At 40.9% G+C, this 26,807-nt stretch overlaps 1 protein-coding gene across 1 annotated transcript in view; it reads right to left on the bottom strand.

Annotated features, from left to right (window-relative positions):
* The window catches only part of ADAM12 (ADAM metallopeptidase domain 12), a 2,765,134-nt gene that overhangs the window by 1,437,042 nt on the left and 1,301,285 nt on the right, over positions 1–26,807 (bottom strand). Inside the window, exon 5 of the mRNA XM_044056180.1 lies at positions 13,741–13,817. Coding sequence (XP_043912115.1) covers positions 13,741–13,817 — 77 coding nt within the window. The remainder of the gene's footprint in view (positions 1–13,740; positions 13,818–26,807) is intronic.

The raw sequence follows: 26,807 nt of genomic DNA, 5'->3' as shown, positions 1-26,807 counted from the left end.
AAATATATGCATACATATTCTAAAAGCCACATAATGCATAAATGTATTATTTGAATGTAACTATGTAATACACATCTGTTCATATTTAGAGCATTAAACGTTTAGTAACAACCTCAACTTATAAAATCTCCCACTAGATTCAATAAAGAGTAACAAAGGAAGTGTCCTAGACTGGATACTCACTAATCAACATCCTCAAAACTATATCCCGGGAACCCTCCCAGATGACTTAAGTGATCACCTCCCCATCTTTATCATAAAAAACAAAACTAATGAAATCCATCAGCCCATTTACAGACAATAAGGAATAAAAAGAATTTCAATCCATACAGCTTCCAATCTGATCTAATTCATGGTAACTGGGCCATACTCTACCATATGCCTTTAGATAAAGCCATAAACTGCTTTAATTCCAACTTTCTTTCTATCCTAGACTCACATGCACCCCCACATGCTTCCAGAGCTAAACCTAAAACAGCACCTTGGCTTACTAAAAGTACCAAAATAAAGATTTCTGAAAGAAACTCAGCCTGGTCCAAATGCAGAACCACCAAATCTGTATCTGACCAGCTGTGCTACAGGCAACTTAGGAATGACACAAAAATAGCTATTCTAAAGGACAAAAGAGATTACTTCCATAACCTATTAACTAAGCATCAAAATCAACCACAAAAGTTTTGGGCATATGAAGGCCTGGCAATGTTACCACACCAACCCCGTCTTCTCCAGCTGGGACTAGCACTGTCAATCTACCAGATACTTTCAATAACTTCTTTACTGACATCATACTCACCCTAGCCAAACAGCAAACAGACACTTCTACTAATGGTCTGGAACTAAATGTCACCACTGATGAGAAGACCTTTAGTTTACAACCTGTCTCCGTGTCCCCACTAGTTAAATAAGAAAACTCTTGACTAAAATTAAACCAACTACCCTTGCTGCTGACCGGCTCCTAGCTGAATACTTACAATTGGCAGCTGATGTCATTGCTATCCCTATCTCGATCCTAATAAATAGGACAATCACTGAAGCCACCATTCCCAGCATCCGGAAGGTATCACATGTCATACCTCTGCATAAACGTGGAAACTTTCTAGAGTTATCCAACTATAGGCCCATAGCCATCCTCTCAACATTAGTCAAAATCATGGAAGAGGGTATTCATAGCCAGCTTATGCACTACCTAATCCAGAACAAACTTCTCACAAACTCACAACATATGGCTTTAGACCCTATCATAGCACTACAACAGCATTGCTATCATTCACAGACACCATCAACCAGAAGAACAAAGGTAAAATCTCATCGGCTCTCTTTTTAGACCTATCTAAAGCTTTTACTATGGTTAATCATAACACGCTAATATTCTCTCTTCGTAAACTTTCCTTATATAATTATACTATCAACTGGTTTCAACATTACTTTCAAGGTAGAAATCAGGCAGTGATCTGGCATGGTAGACTCTCCACCCTTCTACCTGTTTCATTAGGAGTTCCACAAGGCTCCATATTAGGTCCTCTACTATTCTCAGTCTTTGTTAATGATCTACAGTCAGCCACCCCTGAAGCTACCTGTATACAATACGCAGACAACTCTACTTTGCTCTGCTCAGTCAACTCCCTCCCAGAACTCCAGTTCCAGACCCAGAAAACATTTAATGTAGTTGAACGTTGGTTCTCTAGCAGACATGTACTACTAAATGATAACAAAACCAAGTTATTGCTGTTCTCCCCAACCCATTGCTCCCCTCAGGTCACCTTCAGAATCACATCTAACAAATGTACCATAATATCCCCTGATAGACACACCAAACTACTTGGGGTAGTAATTGACAATAGTCTGAAATTTGACCTTCATGTTAACCAAATAATTAAAAAAAAAATAAAAAACTGCGTTCACTATATAGAAACAAAGCCTTCTTAATCCCTTTGGCCAGAACCAACAAAGCACACACCCACTTACTTTCCACTCTCCTGTATGCCTCTCCCCCATTCTCACTAACCTCTCTAAAACTGAACTAAATAAATTAACTGTCTGCTACAACCATATCGCTAGATTCGCTACAGGGGCTACATATTGCACACATCACTGTAAAAATATAAAACTACTAAAATGTCTTGAGTTCCCCAACCTACTACTCTACAATCAGCTTACAATGGCCAATAGAATACTTAACTAATCAGACAGAGTTCCGGGTATACAACCCTTAATTTCCCCTTACATCAGTACCAGACCACTGAGATCTATTGATAAATTAATGGTAAAATCCTCTAATCCTGCAATCATGCCGGTGACTCAATATTCTCAAATTACATAGCAAAAATCTGGAACTCACTTCCTCCTGACTTAACCTTCAAACCCTCAATAACAAAATTTAAGACTGCCGCAAAAAATTATTTCACCAACCACTGGATATGTTCCTGCTCTAGCCCAGATTAATCTCCCTCCTCAGGCTACCTCTCTATTATGCTTGTTGCTTTATATTTTTCTATGTTTCTGCTCTAGCCCAGGTTACTCTCCCTCCTCAGACTACCTCTCTACCATGCTCATTGCATTATATTTTTCTCTTCCTCATTTCTTCTGACACTTCTACTCGGTTATTATATATTGCTCCCTACACCTTACTACCCAGACTTACTCCCTAATTTTCTCTCATCTTATTATCTCCTGCAATCTTTCTTTGTATTAATTGTTATTGGAACTGTTGGTATTATATTTTTAACTGTATTTGTTAAATTATTCTTGTATTTCTGGAGGTTATTTCCCCTGGCCTCCACTGAAAATGGATATGTATCCAGTTGGACTTTCCCTGTTAACAAATGTAAAATAAATATATATAAATATATATGTATATATATATATATATATATATATATATATATATATATATATATATATATACACACACACATACACACACATCTATATATATATTTACTTACACAGACACACACACACACACACACACACACACACACACACACACACACACACACACACACACACACACACACACACACACATATAACTATTTTTTTGCATACTATATTAAACTAGTAACGGCCATGCAAATATATACAGCATGAGCATTCTACCTAGGAGGACAAATAAAGATTGGACTTTGCAATGGAGGGGAAATGAGGAAGGACTGGGAATAGAACCAGAAGCTGTCAGCACATTCATTGCATAAGCTGAAGTGTGAAGCTGCTGAGATACATGCACGTCACTACCAAAGGCTGCAGTTAAACATGAATTTATGTCATGAGCCAGGTCATTTTAATACAGTACATGTCTAAAAGGTGACCTAATGCCATGGAGACTGCAGCTTTGACAAAGTTTTTCAGCTAATAGGGGATGCAAAGTCACAACCTTCTGCATCTGCAAGCTGAAAAGCAATGGATGTGCATACTGAACTACGCCAACAGTTTAAGAAAAGCTGAAACACGCACGGACAGTGTGTGTCGTATACTTACAGCATGAAAAGTAACTGAAACAAATGATAGGATAATAGCAAGACAGGGGCAACTTAACATGTTGTGCTACGTGTATAAGTCCATAGAAGCATGCAGCCACTGATGTATATTTAATCTTTCCTATAGAGATCCCATTCAATATTCAATGTGCAGCCATATTGCCAGTATTGTATACAAGGTCTAACATCTACCTCCCTTTATGCATTCAAAATTGGCTGAATCTTACATATTTTATTTTTGCACACTAGCACTATATATGGTGATCTGAATCACAGTAAGAAAAAACAAATAAAAAAACAGAACGTTAAACAAAGGCAATGCAAACTGTTAACTATCTAAATGTACATATATTCTAAATCCTTTGTATGCAGTGCTGATTAATATTTCACAGGAAAAACATGTGGATGAAGACATAATGACTAGTACCAGAATTAAAATAAGCTAAATGGAGAATAGACATATATGGAGAAGTAGTGTCCCCACATATATATCTGTCTGTGAGTATTGTGGGTATAACAATGTAGAAATATTTTGATATATTATAACAAGGTGTACATTACATGCAGGCAACTTTCACTTCTTAATTCCAAAGCAAAAATGAGTGTGACAAGATATTCTGCATTAAAAAAAATAAAATCTCAATATGGCAGTAACACAGAACTGCATTAACATAAATATTAAAATTGGTTACAGAAAAAAAAATGATTTAAAGTTCTAATATTCATGACAGACAAATTTCTAAATGTCTGAATATGAACTATATCATTTCTGAAATAAATTGGTAAGAACACTTTCTTATTTACTTACTAGTGACAGAAACTTTGTGATATGCTTTCTTAGACACAAATCAGTGAAGCTTTCTTTTATTTTACGAACATTTACAAGATATAAAATCCGCGTTTGCGCGGCTTTGCGCGATTGTGCGCATAGCGCAATGCCGGTTAAACTTCTTCTGGCTCCGCCAAGTTTGCTCTTCAAATTTTTCCTTAAGGAAGCTCTACTCTTAGTATAATCAGACTACTTGCTATATTATAAGCCTAGCACTTGTTCTCAAAACTTCTCTACTAAGTAAGCACTCTCATACTAAGTAAGCACTACATCCACCTACCACCCTTGTGAATATCCACTTCCCTTAAAGGCACAGCACTCCCTTATACTGTTCTAGCATGTCGAGTGGTAGATTACCGGCGTCCTCTCCAGTTCAGCTGGTTAATCTGGGTATCTTGAGACAATGCTACAATTGTCTCATGTACACAGACAACCCTCTCCTCCTCCCAACAAACACAAATACATGTGAGAGATGCAACTATATAGCCAAACTGGAGGCTGAACTCTCTCAACTCAGGGCTGGCATGACCAGACAGGAGGAGATGGTAACCACACACTCAACAAACCCAGTCCCACATAGACCTACCACAACTGCAAACCAAACACATAAAAACACAAAGACATACTTGGAGGCTCTAATAAAAAACTTACCAAAACAACAGAGACTCCCAAAGCAGACATCCAAAAATCCACCACCTCAAAACAAAACACATGCAACACATACTTCAATAAATCAGTGTGTCAATCAATCACAGCCCCTAAGGCCAAACACCATGCCTGATACACTAGTAATAGGTGACTCTATAGACAGACACACTGATGTCCCGCTTACCAGGCTGAACAAGGAGAGGGTGACTGTGAGCTGCCTATCGGGAGCTAGGATCTGCCACATAACACACGCACTCTGGTCACTCCAAAGCAAGTACAAATATGACTCCGTCATTGTCCATGCTGGTGTGAATGACCTGAGGCGTACCTCCCTGGACTACATGAAAAGAGACATAGAAGAGCTCTCTGATTATGTAGCCCAGGCTGGTATGACCCTGACCCTGAGCAGCATCTTGCCCTCACCAGGAATGATGCCACAATACAAAGACAGGATGATCAGCTTTAATAATTGTCTCAAGTACTGGTGTCATTCTAAGGGGATCCAATGTCTGTCTGCCTGGGATGACATGTTGGACAAGCCACGCTGCTTCACAAGGGACGGCTTGCACCTGTCACCACTGGGCTTCCGGATATTGGCTAAGGCTCTTGCCACCCCCATAGTGCCTTTTTAGGCAAGGCTCAAAAGACAAACCCACCTCCTTAGAAAACAAAAATGGAAAAAAACTAAGGGTAATGCTGCTCAACGCCAGAAGTCTAAATCTCAAGATGCAGGCACTCGATGCACTCCTCAGTATGGAGAACATAGACGTCTGCGCAGTAACTGAAACCTGGTTCAAGGCTCCTGAGAGCACCCCAGTGCTACCAGGCTATACCTTGTATCATGCTTTTTGGCCCCCAAACCCGGGCCGAACCACAAAGGGAGGGGGAGTGTCCATATTCATCAAGGACACCCACACCTCCAGGTTAGTAGCAACACATGAAGCATCGGAGACCATACAGGTGCAACTTACTTACTCACTTATGCCCGTCACCCTTGACAGGGTATGGGCCACCAACTACAGCTCTCCACCGAATCTTGTCCTGGGCCAGCTGTTCTATTTGGTTCCATGTGTAGCCTCTAAGCTTAGCATCTGCCTCAAAGTCTCGCCTCCAGGTGTTTCGTGGGCGGCCTCTTCCTCTCTTCCCCTGAGGATTCCAGCGCAACGCCTGTCTTGTAATGTTGTTTGCTGGTTTGCGAAGAGTATGCCCAATCCATCTCCACCTCCTCCTCTTAACTTCTTCCCCAATCGAAAGTTGGTTGGTCCTTTCCAAAAGGGTGGCGTTGCTAATAGTGTCTGGCCATCGAATCTGTAGAATCTTCCTGAGACAGCTATTTGTAAATGTCTGAAGTTTTTTAGTGGTGGTCTTGTTTAACCCCCAGGTATCTGCCCCATACAGCAGTACTGACTTCACGTTAGAGTTAAACAGCCTTATCTTGTTGATCAAGGATAGTTCTCTTGTTTTCCAGACCCTATTTAACTGTATGAAGGCTGCTCTTGCTTTTCCTATCCTTGCCCCGACATCAGCTTCTGATCCGCCCTGCTTGTCAATTATGCTGCCAAGGTAGGTAAAGGACTGCACTTCCTCCAGTGGCTTCCCTTGCAGAGTGATAGGGTTAGTATTTGTGGAGTTTAATTGAAGGATCTTTGTCTTCAGATTGTTAATGTTAAGACCCACCTCTAGTGCTGTAACTGCCACCAAATTTGTCTTGTTTTGCATTTGCTGCTGGCTGTGAGAGATGAGGGCGAGGTCATCAGCATAGTCCAGATCTTCCAGCTGACTCCATAGGGTCCATTGGATCCCATTTTTCTGTCCTGCAGTAGATTTCTTCATAATCCAATCGATAACTAACAGGAAGAGGAATGGTGACAGTAAGCATCCTTGCCTGACCCCAGTTTTTACTTGAAAGCTTTCAGAGAGCTGCCATCCATGTATAACCCTGCATGATAGACCATTGTATGAGTTCTTTATCAAATTTACTATTTTCGTTGGTATACCATAGTGCTTCAGAAGGCTCCACAGTGTCTCTCTGTCCACGCTATCAAACGCCTTTTCAAAGTCAACAAAGTTGATATACAATGGTGAGTTCCATTCAACTGATTGTTCCACAATTATTCTGAGCGTAGCAATTTGATCAGTACACGATCTATTTTTGCGGAAGCCTCCCTGCTCTTCTCTCAGCTTTTTGTCAGTGGTGTCCTTTATCCTTTCCAAAAGGATACGGTTGAAAACTTTTCCTGGAACTGATAGAAGATTGATGCCTCTGTAGTTGTCGCATTTGCTAAGGTCCCCTTTCTTGGGAAGCTTAATGAGATGGCTCTCTTTCCATTCTGAAGGAAGTTTCCTCTGCCCAGATTCTTTCAAAGAGTGGGTACAACATCTCCACTGATGTATTCAAGTCTGCTTTAAGGGCCTCTGCCGGGATGTTATCTGGTCCTGCCGCTTTCCCATTTTTCATTTGGATGATGGCTTTCCTGATCTCCTCCTTGCTTGGCTTTTCACAATTGATTGGTAGATCTTCATTGGCTGGCTCAATAATTGGAGGGTTTAGAGGTGACGGTCTGTTTAGAAGTTCTTCAAAGTGTTCCACCCACCTTTTCAGTTGATGTTCTATACTATTGATGGTTTTCCCTTGCTTATCTTTAACAGGTCTCTCTGGCTTACTGTACTTTCCTGAAAGTTGCTTGGTGATATCATACAACATTTTTGTGTTACCACTGTAAGCTGCCAGTTCTGCCTCAACTGCCAACTGTTCCACATAATTGTTCTTGTCTATTTTAATGCATCTTTTGACCTCTCTGTGGGCATCTGCATATTCTTCTTGGGCCTTGATCTTTGAAGCTCTGGTTTTACTGTTGTTTACTTTTGCCTTCTTCCTCTTTCTGTCTTCTATCTTTACCAGTGTTTCTGCAGTGATCCACTCTTTCTGATGATACTTTTAGGTCCCAGTGTCTCTTGACAAGCTAAGTCTACAGCCTTTTTCACATTCTGCCAAGAGCTGTTTACTCCACCCTCCTCAACCAGTTCTTGTAGCACTTCAAATTTGTTCTTCAGTGCAATGTTGAACTGTTCTTTTGTCTGAGAATCTTTTCAATAGATGAACATTGTATTTGATTCTCCTAGATGACTCTTGAACCTGGGTTCTTTTTAGCTTTAGCTTCAGTCTAGCCACCACCAAGTGATGGTCAGATGCTACATCTGCCCCTCTTTTCACTCTGACATCTTGTAATGTTCTTCTAAACCTTCTACAGATGCATATGTGATCTATCTGGTTTTCTGTTGTGTAGTCAGGGGAGACCCATGTATTTTTGTGTATCCGTTTGTGGGGAAAAATGCTGCCTCCAATGACCAAATTGTTGAGAGCACATAGATCAACAAACCTTTCACCATTCTCATTGATTGTTCCCAGAGCATGTGTACTCATGATTTGCTCATATCCTATGTTACTGGATCCGACCTTGGCATTTATATCGCCCATAAGGATAGTAAGGTCTTTGTCTGTGTAGTTCTCGAGGATCTGCTGCAGTCTTTCATAAAACTGATCTTTATCTTCCTCTTCACTGTCATTAGTTGGTGCGTAGCACTGGACCACATTCATTACAATTTTCTTCTTCTTTATACGGAATGAAGCTGTGATGATCCTGGGGCCATGTGCTTCCCATCCAATCAGGGCTCTCTGGGCCTGTTTAGCCAACATAAGACCAACCCCTTGGGAGTGAAGTGCTTCACTGTCCTCATGTCCAGAATAAAGCAGCAACTCTCCTGTAGATAATCGACACTGACCAGCCCCTGTCCACCTTGTCTCACTGATTCCCAACAAACTCAAGTTGTTATTTCTCATTTCTGCTGCCACTTGGGCTGCCTTGCTTAGCTCATACATGGTCCTGACATTCCATGTGCCAATGTTTATTTTTCTGGTAGAGAGAAGGGTGCTCTGCTTTGTGGTATCCTTTCGGCTTTGGCCACAAAACTTCATAAATCTTCCATTTGAAGAACCCTCCTCTTCCAAGACAAGATTGTCTGTGTTTCCTGTAGTTGGTGTTTTTGTAGCAAATAGTTTTTTACGGGATGGGGTTGCTAACCCTAAGCCCAACCCTCCTCCTTTTTCAGCCGGGCTTGGGACCGTCCTTGGCGGTGCAACTAACCATAGGCAAAACTGCTATACAACTGGTAGCATGTTACAGACCACCCTCCCAATCTCAGGAACCCCACTCAGCCTTCCTGAAGACATTGGAGGATATGAATGTATCACAAAATACCATCATACTGGGAGACTTCAACTACCCTAACATAGATTGGGTACATTATTCTAGCCCTAACACCCTAGCCCAAAGGTTCCTGGAATTCATAAATTCAAATGCACTGGAACAACTAGTCACCTCTCCCACTAGGGAAGATAATATACTAGACCTGATCATTACAAACATGGGGACAAAATGCTCCACACCAGAGGTATACCCCTCACTAGTGAGATCTGACTACAAACTAATCACCCTGGATATACATATCCCACCTCCACCCCCAGCACAAAAGACCACAGTGAAAAACTTCTCAAAAGCAGACTTCACTCTTCTTAAGACCGAGATGGTATCCTTTAAGCCCACTGGGCCAGTGGATACCACATCCCGCAATGCTGAATCCTTCACAAATGCTTTCTATGGACATCTCCAAGAATGCATGGATCATGCAATCCCAAATAAATCCAAGTTCCTCTCCACCAAAGGCAAGCGTCCTGTCTGGTGGACCTCAGCCATTAACAAATTGTATAACAAAAGAAGAAGCTACTGCACGACAGAGCAAAATCCCAAAAAGGGAAGACATCTCTGATCAACACTAGCAGAAAACTACGTTCTCTCATAAAAACATCCAAGGCCAACTTTGAGAGAAAAATCGCTAAGGACACTAAAGATAACCACAAAGCCTTCTTCAGCTATGTTAGAAACCTGGGCGGAAACCCTCAGATATGCTCAGAGTTAGTTCACAACAAAAAAAATACACTGAACCCACAGATATTGCCAACATTCTGGCTGACAGGTTCAGTGCAAAGTTCTCCCCTCCCTCACCCCCAAAAGAAAAAATACTTATCCCAGCTGAATGTAATCTCCCTGTCATCTCAGATGTCCAGGTGAGAGCCGCCCTCAGCAAAGCTAAAAACACAACATCAATGGGACCTGATGGTATCCCGGGTTGCGTGCTACGTGAACTCCAAGAGGAGCTAAACTCGCACATAAAAATGCTATTTAACCTTAGCCTTACTACAGGATATGTACCTGAACACTGGCGTACAGCAACAGTGGTCCCACTCCACAAAGGGGGTACCTCTACAGACCCTGGGAACTACCGCCCCGTAAGCTTAACCAGCCTGGTCTGCAAAGCTATGGAAAGAATCATTATGGAACTCATAAACAGAGACATTGGGGACCTACAGACACTTGACCCCATCCAGTTTGGCTTTGTAAAGGGCAGATCCTGCCTTTTGAACCTGGTTGACTTTTTTGAAACAGTCACTAGAGCCATTGATGAGGGCAAAGCAGTCCATACAGCCTACCTGGACTTGGCTAAGGCCTTCGACACAATACCCCATTCAGGCATCATAGATAAGCTCAACAGCTTAAATGTAAACCCTTATGTCACTAGATGGGTTGCAAACTGGCTAAAGGACAGAACCCATAAAGTTAAAATCGCTGGGGCAATGTCAGACTCAAATCCAGTCACAAGTGGTGTCCCACAGGGATCTGTCCTGGAACCCCTCTTGTTCGGCATTTATTTCTCAGATGTTAAAGCAAACATGGGAGGGTTGTGGCTGACAAAGTTCGCAGATGACTGCAAACTAGGCGCCATAGTCAATACACCAGCAGACACACACATCCTACAAAAAGGCCTCACTGAAACGGACAACTGGTGCCGCAGTCACGGCCTTAAACTAAATGCCAAAAAATGTATAGTCATCCCCTTTGGGAAAAACAAAGTACCCACAAATTATCACATAGACAGCAACCCACTGAGTACAGAAAAAGTAATCAGAGACCTAGGAACCCAAGTCAACAGCGACCTCTCATTTGACACACACGTTGCCAAAGTGGTTAGAAAAACATTCTACCTTGCACACCTTATCATGAAGGGATTCACATCCAGATCCAAGGATGTCATTGTACCCCTATACTCCTCCCTCATCAGACCCATGATTGAGTACAATGCCCCATTTGGTATGTACCTCACCCGGCATTTGCAACAGCTGGAGAGACCACAAAAGTACCTCACCAAGAGGATCAAGGGTCTCCAACATATGTCTTATTCTGCCAGACTAAAGAAACTCCAGCTCTATTCAGTAGCATACCACCTGCTCAGAGGTGATCTCTGCCTGACGTACAAGGCCATGTCCAATCAGGAACTGATGGACATGCTCCACCTCAAAAAATCCAAATCCATCAGAACCACGAGAGCTAAAGACTTAAACCTCGGCACAAGTATGAATAGGACATGCTGGAGGGATAGATTCATAAACCAGAGGCTTCCCATGCTCTGGAACAAGATCCCAGTTCATGTTAGGCAGAGCCCCTCACTGACTCTCTTCAAGAGAAATCTTGATGAGTGGATGGGAGATCGTAAGTTTACCCCAGGGGTCACATCTGTGTCACTACTAGACAGGGGCACAGTAAACTAATTCTGTTATATAAGGGGACCTTCACTGTGTCACTACTAGACAGAGGCACAGTATTCTAAATCTATTCTGTGCATTTTTGTACCATTTTATGGGGTGGCGAAAGCCACATCACTATGGCTAGGCTTACAAATGCCCCAGGGCAAATAGACTAGTACTAAACTATGAAACTATATAATGAGCATGTACAGAAGTAATATAAAATGTGACATATTTGATGCACTGCATTCTAATTGTAAAAAATACAACAGACTTCCTTAAGCTATCATATTAAAGCAGCATTCCCACAGGAAGTTCCATAATGAATCTGAGTTTTCTGAAGCTCAGATAAACATTGAAACTACAAATAATTTCAGTATTAACTTAATGTTGGGCCTTAATCTCCATCTTCTTTGTTAAATAACCATTCTAACCCTGAGGTCCCACAACAATGAAAACAAAACAATCCCATGGCTTCACTTACAACACAAGTATTCCTTTTTTATTGTGCGATGTGTCACAAATATAATGTTTTAGTAGGACAAGGTTCAAGCATCCATTTGGGGTACACATGGCCTTGGTCACTGCATGTTGTTTACATTTTGTATGTTGTTATATAGAGATACAAGACATAAGTGCAGTACTTGCATATTATTAATGAATTTTTCTTTTAGATATAAAACCTTGCATGCATGCTCTGTCTGTTGCTGTATGATTCCAGTGTCTAATAGCTTCTTACTAGCTTTATCACCCAGAAGACTATTAAGTAATCCATGGGGTAATTCACTTAGGAGAAATGTCCATGAGGACAAACTGAAGAAGGTTAACACCTCTGCTGGGTAGGAGTACAATTTAGTCATGTGTATTGGCATTAGCAAAATCCAGAAATCTCTCAACATATTTGTTATTGGCAGCATATATTTGCCAGTTTATGTGTGGATAGTTGAAGTTTCCCATAAGAAAGGTACTTGGTTCGATTTTTAACTTTTCTAATTGAGTAAGGTATTCTGCATGCTGTGAAAAGGTCAGACTGTGATCTGTAATTGACTATAACGCAATAACTAGTTTCATTTAGTTTAACCACTTCCAGATTTTTATCATATGTCTGGTGAGAGACAATGGGGTTATGGATAAATACAGTTAACACCCCCCCCCAAAGTTGATGGTGAATCTAAATGAATAATAAACATTGTACTCTCGAATGCAGGGAGTGGTGCCACAGTAATCATAGTAAAGTGCTGGATAAATGCTTATATAATTTCAGTTATATAACACTGATTAAGCATATGTGGTCTCATGATTATTTTTTCTTTGTTGTTTTGCTTTCTTAGGGTCTGCTACAACTGCACACATGCCAGTAGTTTGCAATACACTTGCTCTTTATCAGTTTCTCTAATTGATAAGTGCCCTAACTCCCACTAACCTGATCCTAGATAATTACCTAGCTCTCCCAACTGCCCTGCATAGCCCTACTGGAGCCTTAACTTTAACCTTCACCACTTCCCTAACTCTAAAGTCCCCTCTCTCCCTAAATGTAAAAATTCCCTTTCTGCTCCCTGAACCTAAAATCCCTGATCGCTTTCTAACACTAAACATCCCTCGTGCTCTTTAGCTTTAGAGACTGCGTGAGTAGCTATAGGTTTAAACACCACTCCTGATCACTGCCTGAAATCATCATCTATGCTTCTGTCCCACTCCTTTCCCATGGTTGCTGGACTTACCTTGCTATTGTTTTTGGGAAGATGCAACTCCACTGTCTGCATGGCTGTCACTCCTTGCCTGAACAAGGTTCAGCAAGTTATTCAAGTTTGTATGTGAGCAGCTGGCCATCCAAGCTACAATATGCTCGAGTCCCTGGCTATAAGATAATGATCTTCAAACACCTGGGACACATATGCATGTAAAACTCCCATTTTTAATGTAAATTCAATATTTTTCTTTATGGTTTTAGGATTAAATGAAATTGGTTTCATTATTAATAAATGAAACCAGAAAAAATGTATAACTATGATATTACATAGTTCATTTTCTACACAGTACAATGTCCTGCCATATACTATAAGTAAATATATTTATACTTTACTGAATGACTAAACTAATGTACTATAACAAATGGTATAGTATAGTATATGTAATCAAACTGCTTACCTGAGGCCAGAGCATGTACTGAGGGTCACAGCAGAGTTCGGATACCCTTGTACATTTCCATGATAATAGCAGTGACCCTGGTAGAAATAAAACATTCTGTCACATACAGTGAACATTTTTTTTTTCAGTAGAAACTAACGTTCAATCTGCTACAATGGTTTAATGGTGAAATCCTAGAGTTTATGAAATATTATAGGTGCTGCAGTTGTTAAGTATAACATGTCTGTTTTACCCATGCTGTTTCAACTCTTTTTTTTTTTTCTTTTAAAATTCAGCTACCTATACTTGGTTTACACAGGGGAAAAACAGACATAAAAAGTGCATTACATCTCTAAAACTGTGAATGCTAAAGAAGAAAATGCATTAGCAGTTAAATTTTCCTTTACTTGTAAAAGAAAGTATAATGTTATCCTTTCTTATTTAAAAGTGTATACTTCACTGGTAAGTAATTCTATTATTTTTTTACTAAATGTTGCATTCTAAGTTAAATTATTTACAATTTTACATACTCATAAATAGCACTAAATTTACTAAGATATCAATAGTTCTAGGTAAAGCGGAGATAAAGTTGATGCTAGAATTCACAGTGCTGCAGACATTAAGAAGTATAATTATGTTTCATGCTTAACATTTATTCAGCAATGTCATCCTGTCCTGAGTTTGTATAAGCTCCTCTTAACTCTTCCAGGATTAAGTTTCTAAAACTGGTAAATTGGTAAATTTTTTACTCATTTAACATCCAGGCTCTTTGCAAATTATAATATTGCTTCACAGAGAGATTGTTTGTTTTCCAAGTGTTTAAGATTAAAAAATGAACCTAACTCATGATGAAATATAACAGAAATTTAAGTCCTGACAGAGTCTGAATAAAGTAAATATTCAATTATATATTAAACAGTTTTAAGAGAAAAGGGATTCTGAAAATCTTTACTAAATTTTCACTTACAAGTAACAGAATAGTATACATTATTCTTGATCCCTTAGACAGAATTCCAATAAATTGATGCTGAAAGTAGTCCCAACACCAGAAACCCTGAAAGTGGTCCCACCACCAGAAACTATTATGTAATGTAACATGAGTGGTACATTTTCTACAGTAATCAAGATTCTCATGTTACAATATAGTTTAATGAAACATGATTTCCAAATCACATTTTGTGAAACACATTCTATGTTCTTAAAGAAAGGGGGGTGCATATTACAAAATCCTGCACTCACCCAAGTTTAAATAATAACCCCTCCAAATGTTGCACTTTAGAAAAATACAACTACTTGTGTTTTTGACCAACATCAACAAGAAAGGACTGCCCTTCATAAAATATTAGAACTATGACGTATTTCAGGTTTCTTCACCAGGGAATGCACTTTGAAAGTACACTTGGCCATATTTCAATACAGAAAGTGCAGAAGCACACGGCATTGCTACCATGCTGTTTGGCTATTCCTAGTGAGTACCTCTGCTTCTTCGAACAGCTAGATAATAAAGATCATTCTGTACAGGCATATTAAATCTCTGCTGTACATGTCTCAACAGATACTGACAGGGATGCTTCTATACCACAATGCCAAGCAGCACAAAGTTGAACCTGAAAATATTGAGCTCCCTCTGATGAAGCACAAAGCAGTGAATCACTGTTACCAGCTTATACCATGGATCGTACTGGGGAGGCAGGCAGACTTCCCAAACTATTTAGTAGTTGACTGAATAGGTTTTAAACAGATTCATTTGATTAATCCTGCACCAACCAACTATCACTTTGCCCTGCAAACATCAGACACATAGGATATATTGGGAGGGTGAGTGACTCATTTCTCCTTGAAAACCTCATCCTTCACAGATCATAGCCTTACTCCACTGTACAAGTTATCAAACAGCCTGCATCCCAGGTGTAAGACATTTGTAAGTGTACAGACATCAGTCAGTTGTGATAAGCAATGAAATACACATACCCACCCACACACACTATTAGCACATGACAGGCATAATATCTGTGACCATATTACTACAAACCCTACCACTGGTAATCCCATTACAGGTGAAATTACAGTGTTCAAGTATACGATGGTTACACATGAATCTTGATGAAATGGTTAAAATATGTTGATAGATTGCTTCAGTATTTTCAGTCCACTGCCAAAAAAAAACATCCTCTGAAATGTTTTACGGTCTTGTGTATTATGTAAAGCTGACTGTAAAGGACTGCAGTACAAAGTTCAGATATTCAGACAAGAAAATTATCTGTCTTTGTCCTGTAGAGATGAAATAATGAAAATAAAGATAGAGAACACAGTTATTAGAGAAGGAACCGTGGAAGTGAAAAAAGAGGAGGTGGGGAATTCTAAGGCAAGGAGGCCTTTACTATTCTTGTCTTCTAAAACCCTTAACATTTCTGTTTAATATCAGTTAGAAAATAGTACTGGGCTGGTTTTCTATAACATTCCTGCATTATTTTGTCATAAAAAAGCATAAATACAGTACGCACAAACACCCACCCCAACACACAAGCACTTATTACAGTTCAGAAAATCAAGCATTCTGTTTCATGCCTCTCACCCTCAGAGCATAATATTTATAGCAGAGAGTTGGAAAGAGGAGAGCTTTCTTATTTTCACTATAGAAGACCATAAACTAGCCCCTATATAGTTGGTGATGGGGGATCTTTGTATAGGCTTAGTTTATTTTTTTTAATAAGGTGCGTACCCTAAAAAATACCTGAGTTTATGAGGAACATCAGTAAATGCAAGAAGAAAAGGGTAAATCTGACGGTCACAATCAGCGGTTGAGAGGTATGATCTGATTAGCGAACAGATGTTTGACAAAAACACTTAAAAAAATCCCCCAGAAAAAAATGAATGCATACCAAAATAATCATGCAATTTATTAAGGGAATAACACATGCTAAGTTGTGTACTGAGTTGGAATTACCATACAGCAACACATAAAAGACTATACAAGACATCTGCTTCATATCTTTGAACAGGCTGGGTGTGAAATAAATACACATTTTATACATGCTCAGTGTGTGTGGTTTGTGCACATGCAAACACACACACATATATATTACATATTGTGGAAGTTTAATGGAGATGTTGCTACTAGCTACTTATACAAATATTGCAGTTTATTATATATAATTGCAAGTAATGCAGGTTCTTCCAAACAAGACAAAGTTTTATGTTTTAACTGAATGTTCACCATATACCTCTGATTCAGACTTACAGTCATATTGCTGGGAAACATTGTCACAGTCTCTATTGGATTCCTCCCATAGGAAAAATTTCCAGCTTCTTCTCCACAGTAGTTTATACATATCTCTCTATCAATCTACTAGGTGTAGGCACACACACACACACACCTGTGCACACACACACAAACAGTATATGCAGTATGTATTTATTCACAACCTCATTGTTTCACACAAGATTTTACATGAAACGAATCTGTAACTGGTTGAAGTCCTAGTTACACTCAGTAAAATGAATGATCATGACAGCCATTTATTGATTCTTTCCCATCAATGACAACGTCTGAACCTGCAGAATACTATTAACCATATGAAAAAGTTAATAGTTGAACCAAATACTTTTCTTATGAGTGACTTCATCTTATCATCACCATTAACCCCCTTTTTCTCATTCTTTTTTTACACAAGGTTGCTGTGTTGCGTCCGCTGTTGGCATCCTTCTCGATTCAGTGCAACTCTAGTACTATCTTCAACAGTCATGCCTGATTGTCACAGGTTTTCTCTCAGTAAATCCATCTCTTAGTTAGACATCTCATTTCATCTTGCCTTCTTCCAATCTCAACTGACATTCTTCACCTTTTCATACTTTGCTTTCCTGCACATATGATGGAACCACTACAGTGTATTCTCCTGCAAATGGAGCTACTTTGGCTTGTGCGCTGATGTCCTCATTTAATTGTCTGTCCCACAATGTGCATCCTACCACCAATTTCAGGCATTTAATCTCCAGCACCTCTAGCTTCCTCACTGCCTTCAGTGCCCAGGTTCTGTATCATAAAGTAGTACTGGTCACACCATGTTTTGTACACCTTACTTCACAGATTCTTTGCCATTGTTATGCCACACACTACCCCATCACTCTATGCCAGATGACTGCAGCCCCTTTGATTCTAACTTTAACCTTCTCATTTAGACTCCCCTTCTCCTCAGACTCTATACCCAGATACTAGAATTTGTTAACCTGTTCCACTATGTTCCCTTCTTTCTCAGTTTTCATCTTCTTCTCATTTCCCCTATTTGCTTCCATGATAACTGTTGTCCATACTCCATTTCATTTCAAGTGCTTTCAGTTTTGCACTCCATTCCCCCTATAATTTCCTGAAGTTCCTGTTCAGAGTCTGCTTGTAGTACCACATCACTTCCATAGAGCAGCTTCATTGTTCTGGGTTCTTTGACCAGTTTCTTAATGTAGTCCATCAGCAGCAAGAACAACAGTGGGCTCAGAGCGGACCTCTGATGCCCACCTACGCATACTTCTTGTCACTGGGTCCTACTATATAGCCCACAATGATTCTACCAATGTACAGGGGACTTCAACACATTGCCAGACTGCCAAATTCAGCTTTCCTAGGACCTTGTTATTTGCCTTGGCCCAGTCTCGGAATGCCCTTTTTGACTCTTTCCTCATCTCCCTCTTCTCTACCATCTGTATCACTGTAAGCGTTTGATCAGTGTAGTGCATCCTGATTTGAATCTGAACTGCTCATCTCACATCTTATTTTCTGCTTCTTTGTGTAATTATTTTATCACCCTCTCCAGAAATATCATACAGCATGACAGGAGTTTGATATGTTTGTATTGCCTACAGCTGTTAATGCTCCCCTTGTTCTTGTACACTGGAACTTAGACTGCTTATTCTCTCATTATCTGGGATACACCACTCTTATCATACTGCTATATGTGCCGTCGGGAGCCATCTCTCCCCTAATTCCCCAACATCTTGGTCAGATCCTCAGTGATTTAATCTGAGCCTGCTGCTTTCTCCAACTTTATTTTCCTTAGTGCTGTTTTTACTTCTTCTAGGGTGTGTTCTTCTTCCTCTTTCATTACAGAACTGTGGATGTGGCAGTACAGTTCCTGTTGGGGTTTGTTCATTCAGAACCTGCTGGAACTACTCCTTCCATCTGGCAGTGATATCTTTTGCACTGGCGAGTATGTTGTTTCTGACATCTCTTAAGAATGTGTCTGATGGCTATCTTTACATTTCTCTTTCTGTCTCGGACTTGCAGCCTGATAGAGTTTCTGCATGCCACCTGCCTCTGATGCCTTGTTCTTTGCTCTCTCAGCCTCTTTGTTAGCCATCCAGTATTCCTTCTCAGCTTGGCCCATCTTTTCTATCCTTCACTTTTTCCTGCACTCCTCTCTTGATAACTTTCTAGACTTCTGTATTCCACTACAATCTTTTCTTATGTAGCTTATTGCCACACTTTTTCTAGCCACGTATCTGTTCTACAGTCTTCACACATGCTGTTTTAAGATGCTGCCATTCTTCTTCTTCTTCTTTGACTCCACTGATTTTCACTTCTTTCCAATCTACTGTACTCCAGAGTATTTCCTTGATCTCTTGTGCTTTTACTCCAAACAACTTCCAGGTCTTCACCCTAATCTCTGTTGACCTTAGAGCCTTCTTTCCTTGAAGCAGATTGTGGCCATCAGTGGTTTAGGCTGTGTGACTGTTTCACTGTGGATGACTTTGGAAATCTCTTCCTTTCTAGGAAGAAGTCTACTTTAGTTACATGTGGACTACTCATATATGTGATCTTGTGACTTTCTCTTTTGGAGAACCAAGTGTTGGCACCATCAGGCCATTTGCTAGACAGAAGTCTAAAATGGCCTTTCCTTCTTTATTCTTGTTGGTCCACCCATGAGGATCTAAGCAGTGCTCATATCCTGTTCTGTCTGTCCCAATATGAGCATTCAGGTTTCCCATTTGTGACACCAAGTGTTGTCCTGCTTAATCTAGTAGGTCCTCCAGCTACCTGATGGCACTCTTTTCCTCTCCATCACAACCCTTCTATGGAGCATAGGCTGAGATAATGAATCATATCTGATCTTTACAATGGAGTCGGATAACCATGAGTCTGTCACTAATTCTGGTGACAGCCCTCATTACCTTCCGAAGACACTCATTTTCAGTCTGTACTCTGTACATTTTTTTATCTTTTATACTTTTTCCCCTAACAGATTTGTTTGTTTTTCAATTGAATTGTACAGGTTATAAGTCACATTAAAGGTGGGAAAAGTTTTGAAATGATTTATTGTGGTCTCATTTTTTTATATCACAAAAAAATGACATTTTAACGGGGGTGTGTACACTTTTTATATCCACTGTATATTCCCGCAGAGCTGTAAGTGCATCGGAATGCATGATATGCATTGTATCCCAGAGTACAGCGAGTGCTATCATTACGATGGCACCAAGTTTCTGCACTTACACAAATGCTTTAAGTTCAGAGATTTTGCTGTTTAGGCTTCTGCCATTCAGCAGCACTGTCATGCAATTATATGCTGTTTTACCTTTGCTTAGTCACCAAATGATGTTTGCAAACATGTAATGCTAATTCAAATCATCATCTTACTTCTATTGATAAAATGAACCCCCCATGTTGTTTCATGCACAGCCAGTTCTCTAGATATAACATAGTGTAATTTTCACACCACTGCATAATATTAATCTAAAACACATCATTGGTATCTGAAGACTGTATTTATTCAGTTGCACAGTATTTCCAGCCTGTTCTATTAAGCACAGCTTTCTATTCACCAAGAATATGCTGTATACACAGTTAAGTTCCTGCCTCCTATACACAAACAGGATGATAAGCTCAACATTGTAGTATGTATACCAATAATGACTGCTACAAACTTAAAAAAAGAATGACTTTCAAATGGCAACACATGGTAGGTGAAGTAAAATGTTCTAGAACATCTCAGGGGTGGTTCCACTACTAAACCTCAAGTAACTAAAACCTAAGGATGTACAATGACTGAAACACAAAAAGGAAAAAATTCCAAGTGTAAAATAGAAGTTATGCACTTACCATAACATTCTGTGTTTGTTGTCCATCTCGCCTTCATTCTTACTGGTTGGGTTTGGAACCGATCCTAGGTTCCAACTCGTCTGTATACTAAAGCTCAAGGTCTTCCACTGGCTTGTGGCTGTATCCCTATCCCATCATGCTCTAGTGAAACTCCCCAGATCTCGTTTATTGATAACCACAGTTAACTAAGGTACTATTACAACCTTTTATAAGACACTGAAGAAGGTAAAAGAACATAACTGCCAAATGAAAGAACCGTTTGGTCCTCCAGGAGCCACAAGCTGGGGGGAAAGGAGGGTGGGATGTGAGGTGAGATGGACAACAAACATGGAACATTATGGTGAGTATATAACTTCTTTATGTTATGTTGTCCGATCTCACCTTCATTCATACTGGTTGGGACAGCGTCCCTAGCACCATTTTTCCTGGTTGGCTCATAGGAGTATATTCTTCAGGACAGTGGACCCAAAGGAGGTCCTGTCCCTGGAGGCCAAATCTACTTTGTAATGAGTGATAAAGGTATGGGGTCTTGCCCAAGTTGCAGCAGCACAAATGGTATCAAGTGGTAGCCAAGCGTGAAAGGCAGAAAAGGTTGCCATGGCTCTTGTAGAATGACCCTTGACTTTATAGGGAAGAACTTTGTTGTTAGAATTATATATACAAGGTAATACAATCTGAAAGCCATTTTGAAAGTGTGACCTTAGATACAAGACCACCTTTCTTTGCTTCTAAAAATGAGACAAATAATTGATCAGATTTTCTGAAGTCTTTTGTCCTGTGTAAGTAGAAGTATAACTGTCTGTGTACATCCAGTCGGTGAAGTGTATATTCTGCCTTGTTGCCATAATTGGGGAAAAAATGGTAGTTCTATGGACTGATTTAAGTTAGACTCTGAGCATACTTGTGGAAGGAAGGATGGGTTTGTTCAAAGGGATACTCTGTCTTTATAGAAAAGCATATAGGGTGGCTTGATCGGCAATGCTTGCAGCTCTGAAGTGATGGCAATCAACATACTTGTTTTCCAGGTTAAAAATTTTAGATCACATGATGATGCAGGTTCAAAGGGGGGGAATAATCAAATAGGAGAGAACAAAGTTTAGGTCCCATGGTGGAAGAGAGGTCTTTATGGGTGGTCTTAACAGGTTAGTGCCCTTCAGGAAGGCTTTGCACAGTCTGTGAGAAATCAGATTTGGGGCCAAGTCACTTTTATAGAAATTAGATATTGCTGCTAACTGCACACGGATGGTAGCTGCAGCTGCACCTTCATCAAATAGTTTTGCCAGAAATTTGAGAATAGAACTTATTAGAGCAGAAAAAGGGTCAGTTTGTTTGCTGGATGCCCAGAAAGGAAATCTTTTCCATTTACTCGTATATAATTTTCTCGTTGAGGCCTTATGAGAAGAAATAAAGATATGCTTCCCAGAAGGAGGAAGGTTAGGAAGCCTGACTAAATTTGGAATTGGAGAAGCCAAGCTGTCAATTTGGGGGTTTGAAGACAAGGGTGGAGCATTCTGGATGTATGAGTCAGTAGGTTTGGAACTGGGTCCAGAACCCAAGGCTCCTCCTGAAGATGAGGCCAAAGGAAGGGGAACCAAATCTGACAAGGCCAGTATGGAGCAATGAGAATCAGCTCCTTCCCAACAAGCTGGCTTTCTGGTGAACCTTGGGTATCAGAGGGAAGGGAGGGAAGGCATAAAGGAGACCCGATGGCCAATCATGTACAAGTGCATCTCTTGGTGACTCCCCCCAGAGGGGGGGGGGGGGTTAGGGCAAAATAGCTGCTGCATTTGGCATTCATGGATATGGCAAAAAGGTCGCAGCAAGATTGACCCCATCTGTGGAAGATCATCCCCGCTACATCTTGTTTTAGGGACCACTCATGAGGCACGAGAATCACTCTTCTGAGTTTGTCTGCTATCACGCTGGATTTCCCCGGGATGTGCATTACTATCAGAAAGCATTGGAAGTAGGTCGCCCACTGCCATACTCTCAGGGCCTCACTGCAAAGCGGGTAGGACCTGGTCCCTCCTTGTTTGTTTATGTACCAGACAACTGACATGCTGTCTATTTGTATTGCAATTGTTCCTAGTGAAAGAGAGTCTTGATGTGCTTGCAACATCAAAAGTACCATGCTCATCTCTAGGATACTGAAGTGCAAATGGTCCTCGTCATCCTGCCAAGTGCCTTGGACTGTCCTTCCCAGATAATGCACCCCCCCCCCTATCTGGGAGGCATCTGTAGTCGTGGCTACAGGCTGTGGGAGAAGAAAGGGTTGACCTGATGTCACATGAGTGGAGTGAAGCCACCAGCGAAGATCCTTCTTTCAGGATTGTGTTAAGAGAAATTGGTGAGACATGGATAGTTCCTGCAATGGCCTCTGAGTGAATAGCAGCCACTGCAGAATTCTCTAACTAAACTTATCACTGCAGCCATGGTTCCCAGAATATTTAAAACTGTTCTCGCCTGTACTCTTGTCTTGGAGAGAAGGTTGGAGACTTGTCACAGAACTAAAACTCTTTCTTTAGGAAGTTTTGCCCTCATGTTTGTGTCTAGATCTGCTCCAATAAACATGATACATTGAAATGGCAAGAAGACAGATTTTTTTTTTTTATTATGATTCTTAGGTGAGATCAGAGGGATAATGTGGTGTCTCGTTTCCAGTCGTAGATGCTTGGTGGTGGCAGTTAAGTGCCAGTCATCTAGATATGGAAACACTCGGAATCCTAGACATCTCAGCTGAGCCTGGACTACTGCCATACACTTGGTGAACACTCTTGGGGCTGTAGTGAGACCAAAGGGCAGAGCTCAAAATTGGTAATGACTTGCTCCCAGCCAGAAGTGGAGATGACTCATGGATGGCCTGTCCATCTTTATGTGGTGGTACGCACCCTAAAGGTTTACAGAGCACATCCAATTGTCTTTTCCCAGAAAGGGAAGAATCAACTGCAGTGTTACCATCTGGAACTTGATCATTTTTAATGATTCATTCGATCCACTGATATCCATAATGGGCCTCCAGTTCCCTGTTCTTTTGGCACTAAAAAGAATCTCGAGTAAGTTCCAGATCCTATCTGGTCTGCAGGGACTCTTAGGATAACTTTCTTGTTTAGCAACTTTCAAATTTGTAGAGCTGCCTGATCCCTTTGACTGGGTGGAACATCTGGGTTGTTCTTTATGTTTTGGATGGGAAAGGAAAAGGGTATGGTGTAGCCTCTGGGTATGATACTTTGTACCCACTTGTCTCTTGAGATTTCTAGCCAGGCTTCTAGGTGCAAAGATAATCGACCCAGACTGCCAACAGAGATGGACAGATGTGCCTCCTTTCAGTAGCGCTGAAAGGGCTTACCACAGAAAGAATCCCTGTCACCCTGATTTTGCAGACCCCCTCTGCTGCATGGGTGGTGTCTTCCATTAGAACTTCCCCCTCTGCCCCTGGGGGAAGAGTCACCATATGTGTCCTGAAAAACTCTCTGTGATTTTTGAAACCTTTTCTCCCGCTTTTTCTTTTGAATAAGGTTTAGAAGGTGTGAAAAATGTACTCCTATGGCAGAGAGAGTTTTCTCTTCTTGCTCACACCTGGTTAGTGTGTCCTTGACTTTTGGACTGAACAATGATGAGCCATCGAAGGAGGCATTGATAAAGGAAGATTTAAAGGGTGCGACAAATTCACACAAGTGCATCCAGGAATGTCTCCTTAGGGAAATTCCTGAAACTGCTGCCCTGCTCATTCCATCTGCTGCATAAGAAATAAGTCTCATAGAGGAGTTAACCACAGAGCTTAAGGTGGAGCACTGAGAGGAAACTATCTGACACCCCTGCAGCTACTGTACTTTGGAGAGCATCTCCTACCTCCTTTAGGAGATCTCTCTGTAGCCTCATAAATTGCATCAGGTAATTCAGTGATTGGAAAGTAATAAACACTGAAGAAAACATGCACTTCCCATATCTGTCCATCGTGCAAGACTCCTTGTTCGGCGAGTGGACAGACGAGGATGTTTCCGAAAGTTCCTTTTTGGTGGGTGCTGCCACCACCATAGCATCTACAGGGACACCCGTAGAAAGGAAATCTTTATCAGAAGGGGCTGTGATAAACTTATATGGCCTCTGAGGGACAGGTTCCACTGCGTCTGGAGACTCCCACACCTTTCAACTAACTAGATCCATAAGCTCATCGAAAGATAGAGACACTCAAGTGGCTAAAGGGTGAGACCAAAAGGCCTTCAGGTAAACAGACTCCTCATCAGAAGGGTTGGTGGGATTCCAGCCATCTCTCTGCTTAAGGATTTCCAGGATGTCTGCAAAGGAGACATCCTCAGAGGGCGACCGTGGGAACACTTTTGACTCATCGAGGTCTGTACCTGAGGTGACTGACTCCTCCGGGGAGTCTAAATGCTTCCTCTTGCAGAGTTTCTTATGAGGGACCTCTTCAGAAGGGTATTCTGGAGAGGTTTTGGAAGAGATGGGTTCACCCGATGGGGTACCATGAGGCCTAGTGTCTCTGCTTGTCTGTGGATGGTGTGGTGCAAAGACAGATGCTGGTGCTTTAGGGGGAAGAATGTCAGAACCTTTGAGTGGAGCTGTCTGAGGGGACAGCACTCTCATCAGCTTGAAAGGCCCCCTCCCCTGATCCGAGGATACCTCTGGCTCCAAAGAGCTAGAAGAAATCCCTGGAACCAAAGAGGTTGACTCTGAAGCCAATGTAGGAGCTGAGCCCACCCGCGCTGAATCCCTGAGAGGTAAATTCAGATCTGACAAATGTCCGATCTGACTCCCCTCTCCAGAACCGACCGGAGACAGTCAGCTCCTAGACTTGTCAGATGGCACCGATGATGTCGGGCCCAAGGAACTCAGAATGGGTCTTAACGCTGACGGTTCCACTACAATAGGCTCCAGACTTTCCAGCTCTGAGTTCCCAGGTCAGCTCGGAGGAAGAATAAAAGTTGAAGGGGAGGTCTTGGTTGGTTCTGAATCCCTGGGGGTTGGAGCTGATAGTAACTTGGTCAGCACCGGTGTCTTTAGAATTCTGTGCACCTACAGCACTTTCTAACTTATGTGAGTGTGTACAAAATAAAGAGAAACAATAACAATGATAGCTCTCTGCTAAAATAAAAAAATAAAAAAATAGTTAATAGTAACTTTAAGGCGGGATGGGGTAACATAGGCCTGACGGAGAAAACAATGGCCAGTGAAGCAAAACACAAAGCGAAGTCTGTAAACTATCTATAACTAACTATTATTATCATTATTTTAAATAACAAAACAGCAAAATAGGAAAAGTAATAAGAAAAAAGTATCCAACTTAGCCAGAGCCAAATTGGAAACACCCAATCTGTTTAGCAGCAAACGAGATCTGGGGAGTTTCACTAGAGCATGTTGGGATGTGGATACAGCCATGAACCAGTGGAAGACCTCAAACTTTAGTATATGGCCGAGTCGGAACCCAGGATCAGTTCCGAACTCAACCAGTAAGAATGAAGGTGAGATAGGACAACATAATATCAATTTTTTTGCAGGTGTGTAACCTCCCCAAAGTTCAAAACTTGAATATAACAACTCCACATTTGATAAACATAGAGGAGGTATAAAAGTCTCAAAACAAAAACATTACTGCTGGAGTATGCTTAGAAACTACACCAGCAGTGATTTCCTATGGAAAACAATCACTAGCATTCGATTCCTCAGTGTCTTGTAACTCAGGCACATGACACTCTTGGAGGATTAACTCATTGATCTGTAGAAAAGCCATCAGATGTATATGAAATAATGTTAATTTCAGTCCAGTAGCTTGGTACTTATATGAACACCATCAGTCAATTGATTGCTTGCTTAGATTTGGCATTCTTTTTTCCCCTCACATTTGCATAATCACAGTTGATCATCAGCTGCCTAATTGCATCATTTTTTCCTTAGTGTCCCCAGTACTAGCCCTCAGGTTTGGCATTGATTATCAGGTCCACTCAAAATGGCTGTTTTTGTAGACCCCACTGACAGAAGAAAGAAG

The sequence above is a fragment of the Protopterus annectens genome, chromosome 14.part0, assembly GCF_019279795.1.
Source record: "Protopterus annectens isolate FY-2018-M chromosome 14.part0, PAN1.0, whole genome shotgun sequence".
NCBI lineage: Eukaryota > Metazoa > Chordata > Ceratodontiformes > Protopteridae > Protopterus > Protopterus annectens.
Note: the sequence above shows the minus strand (reverse complement) of the source record. Positions and strands in the feature narration are given on the sequence as shown.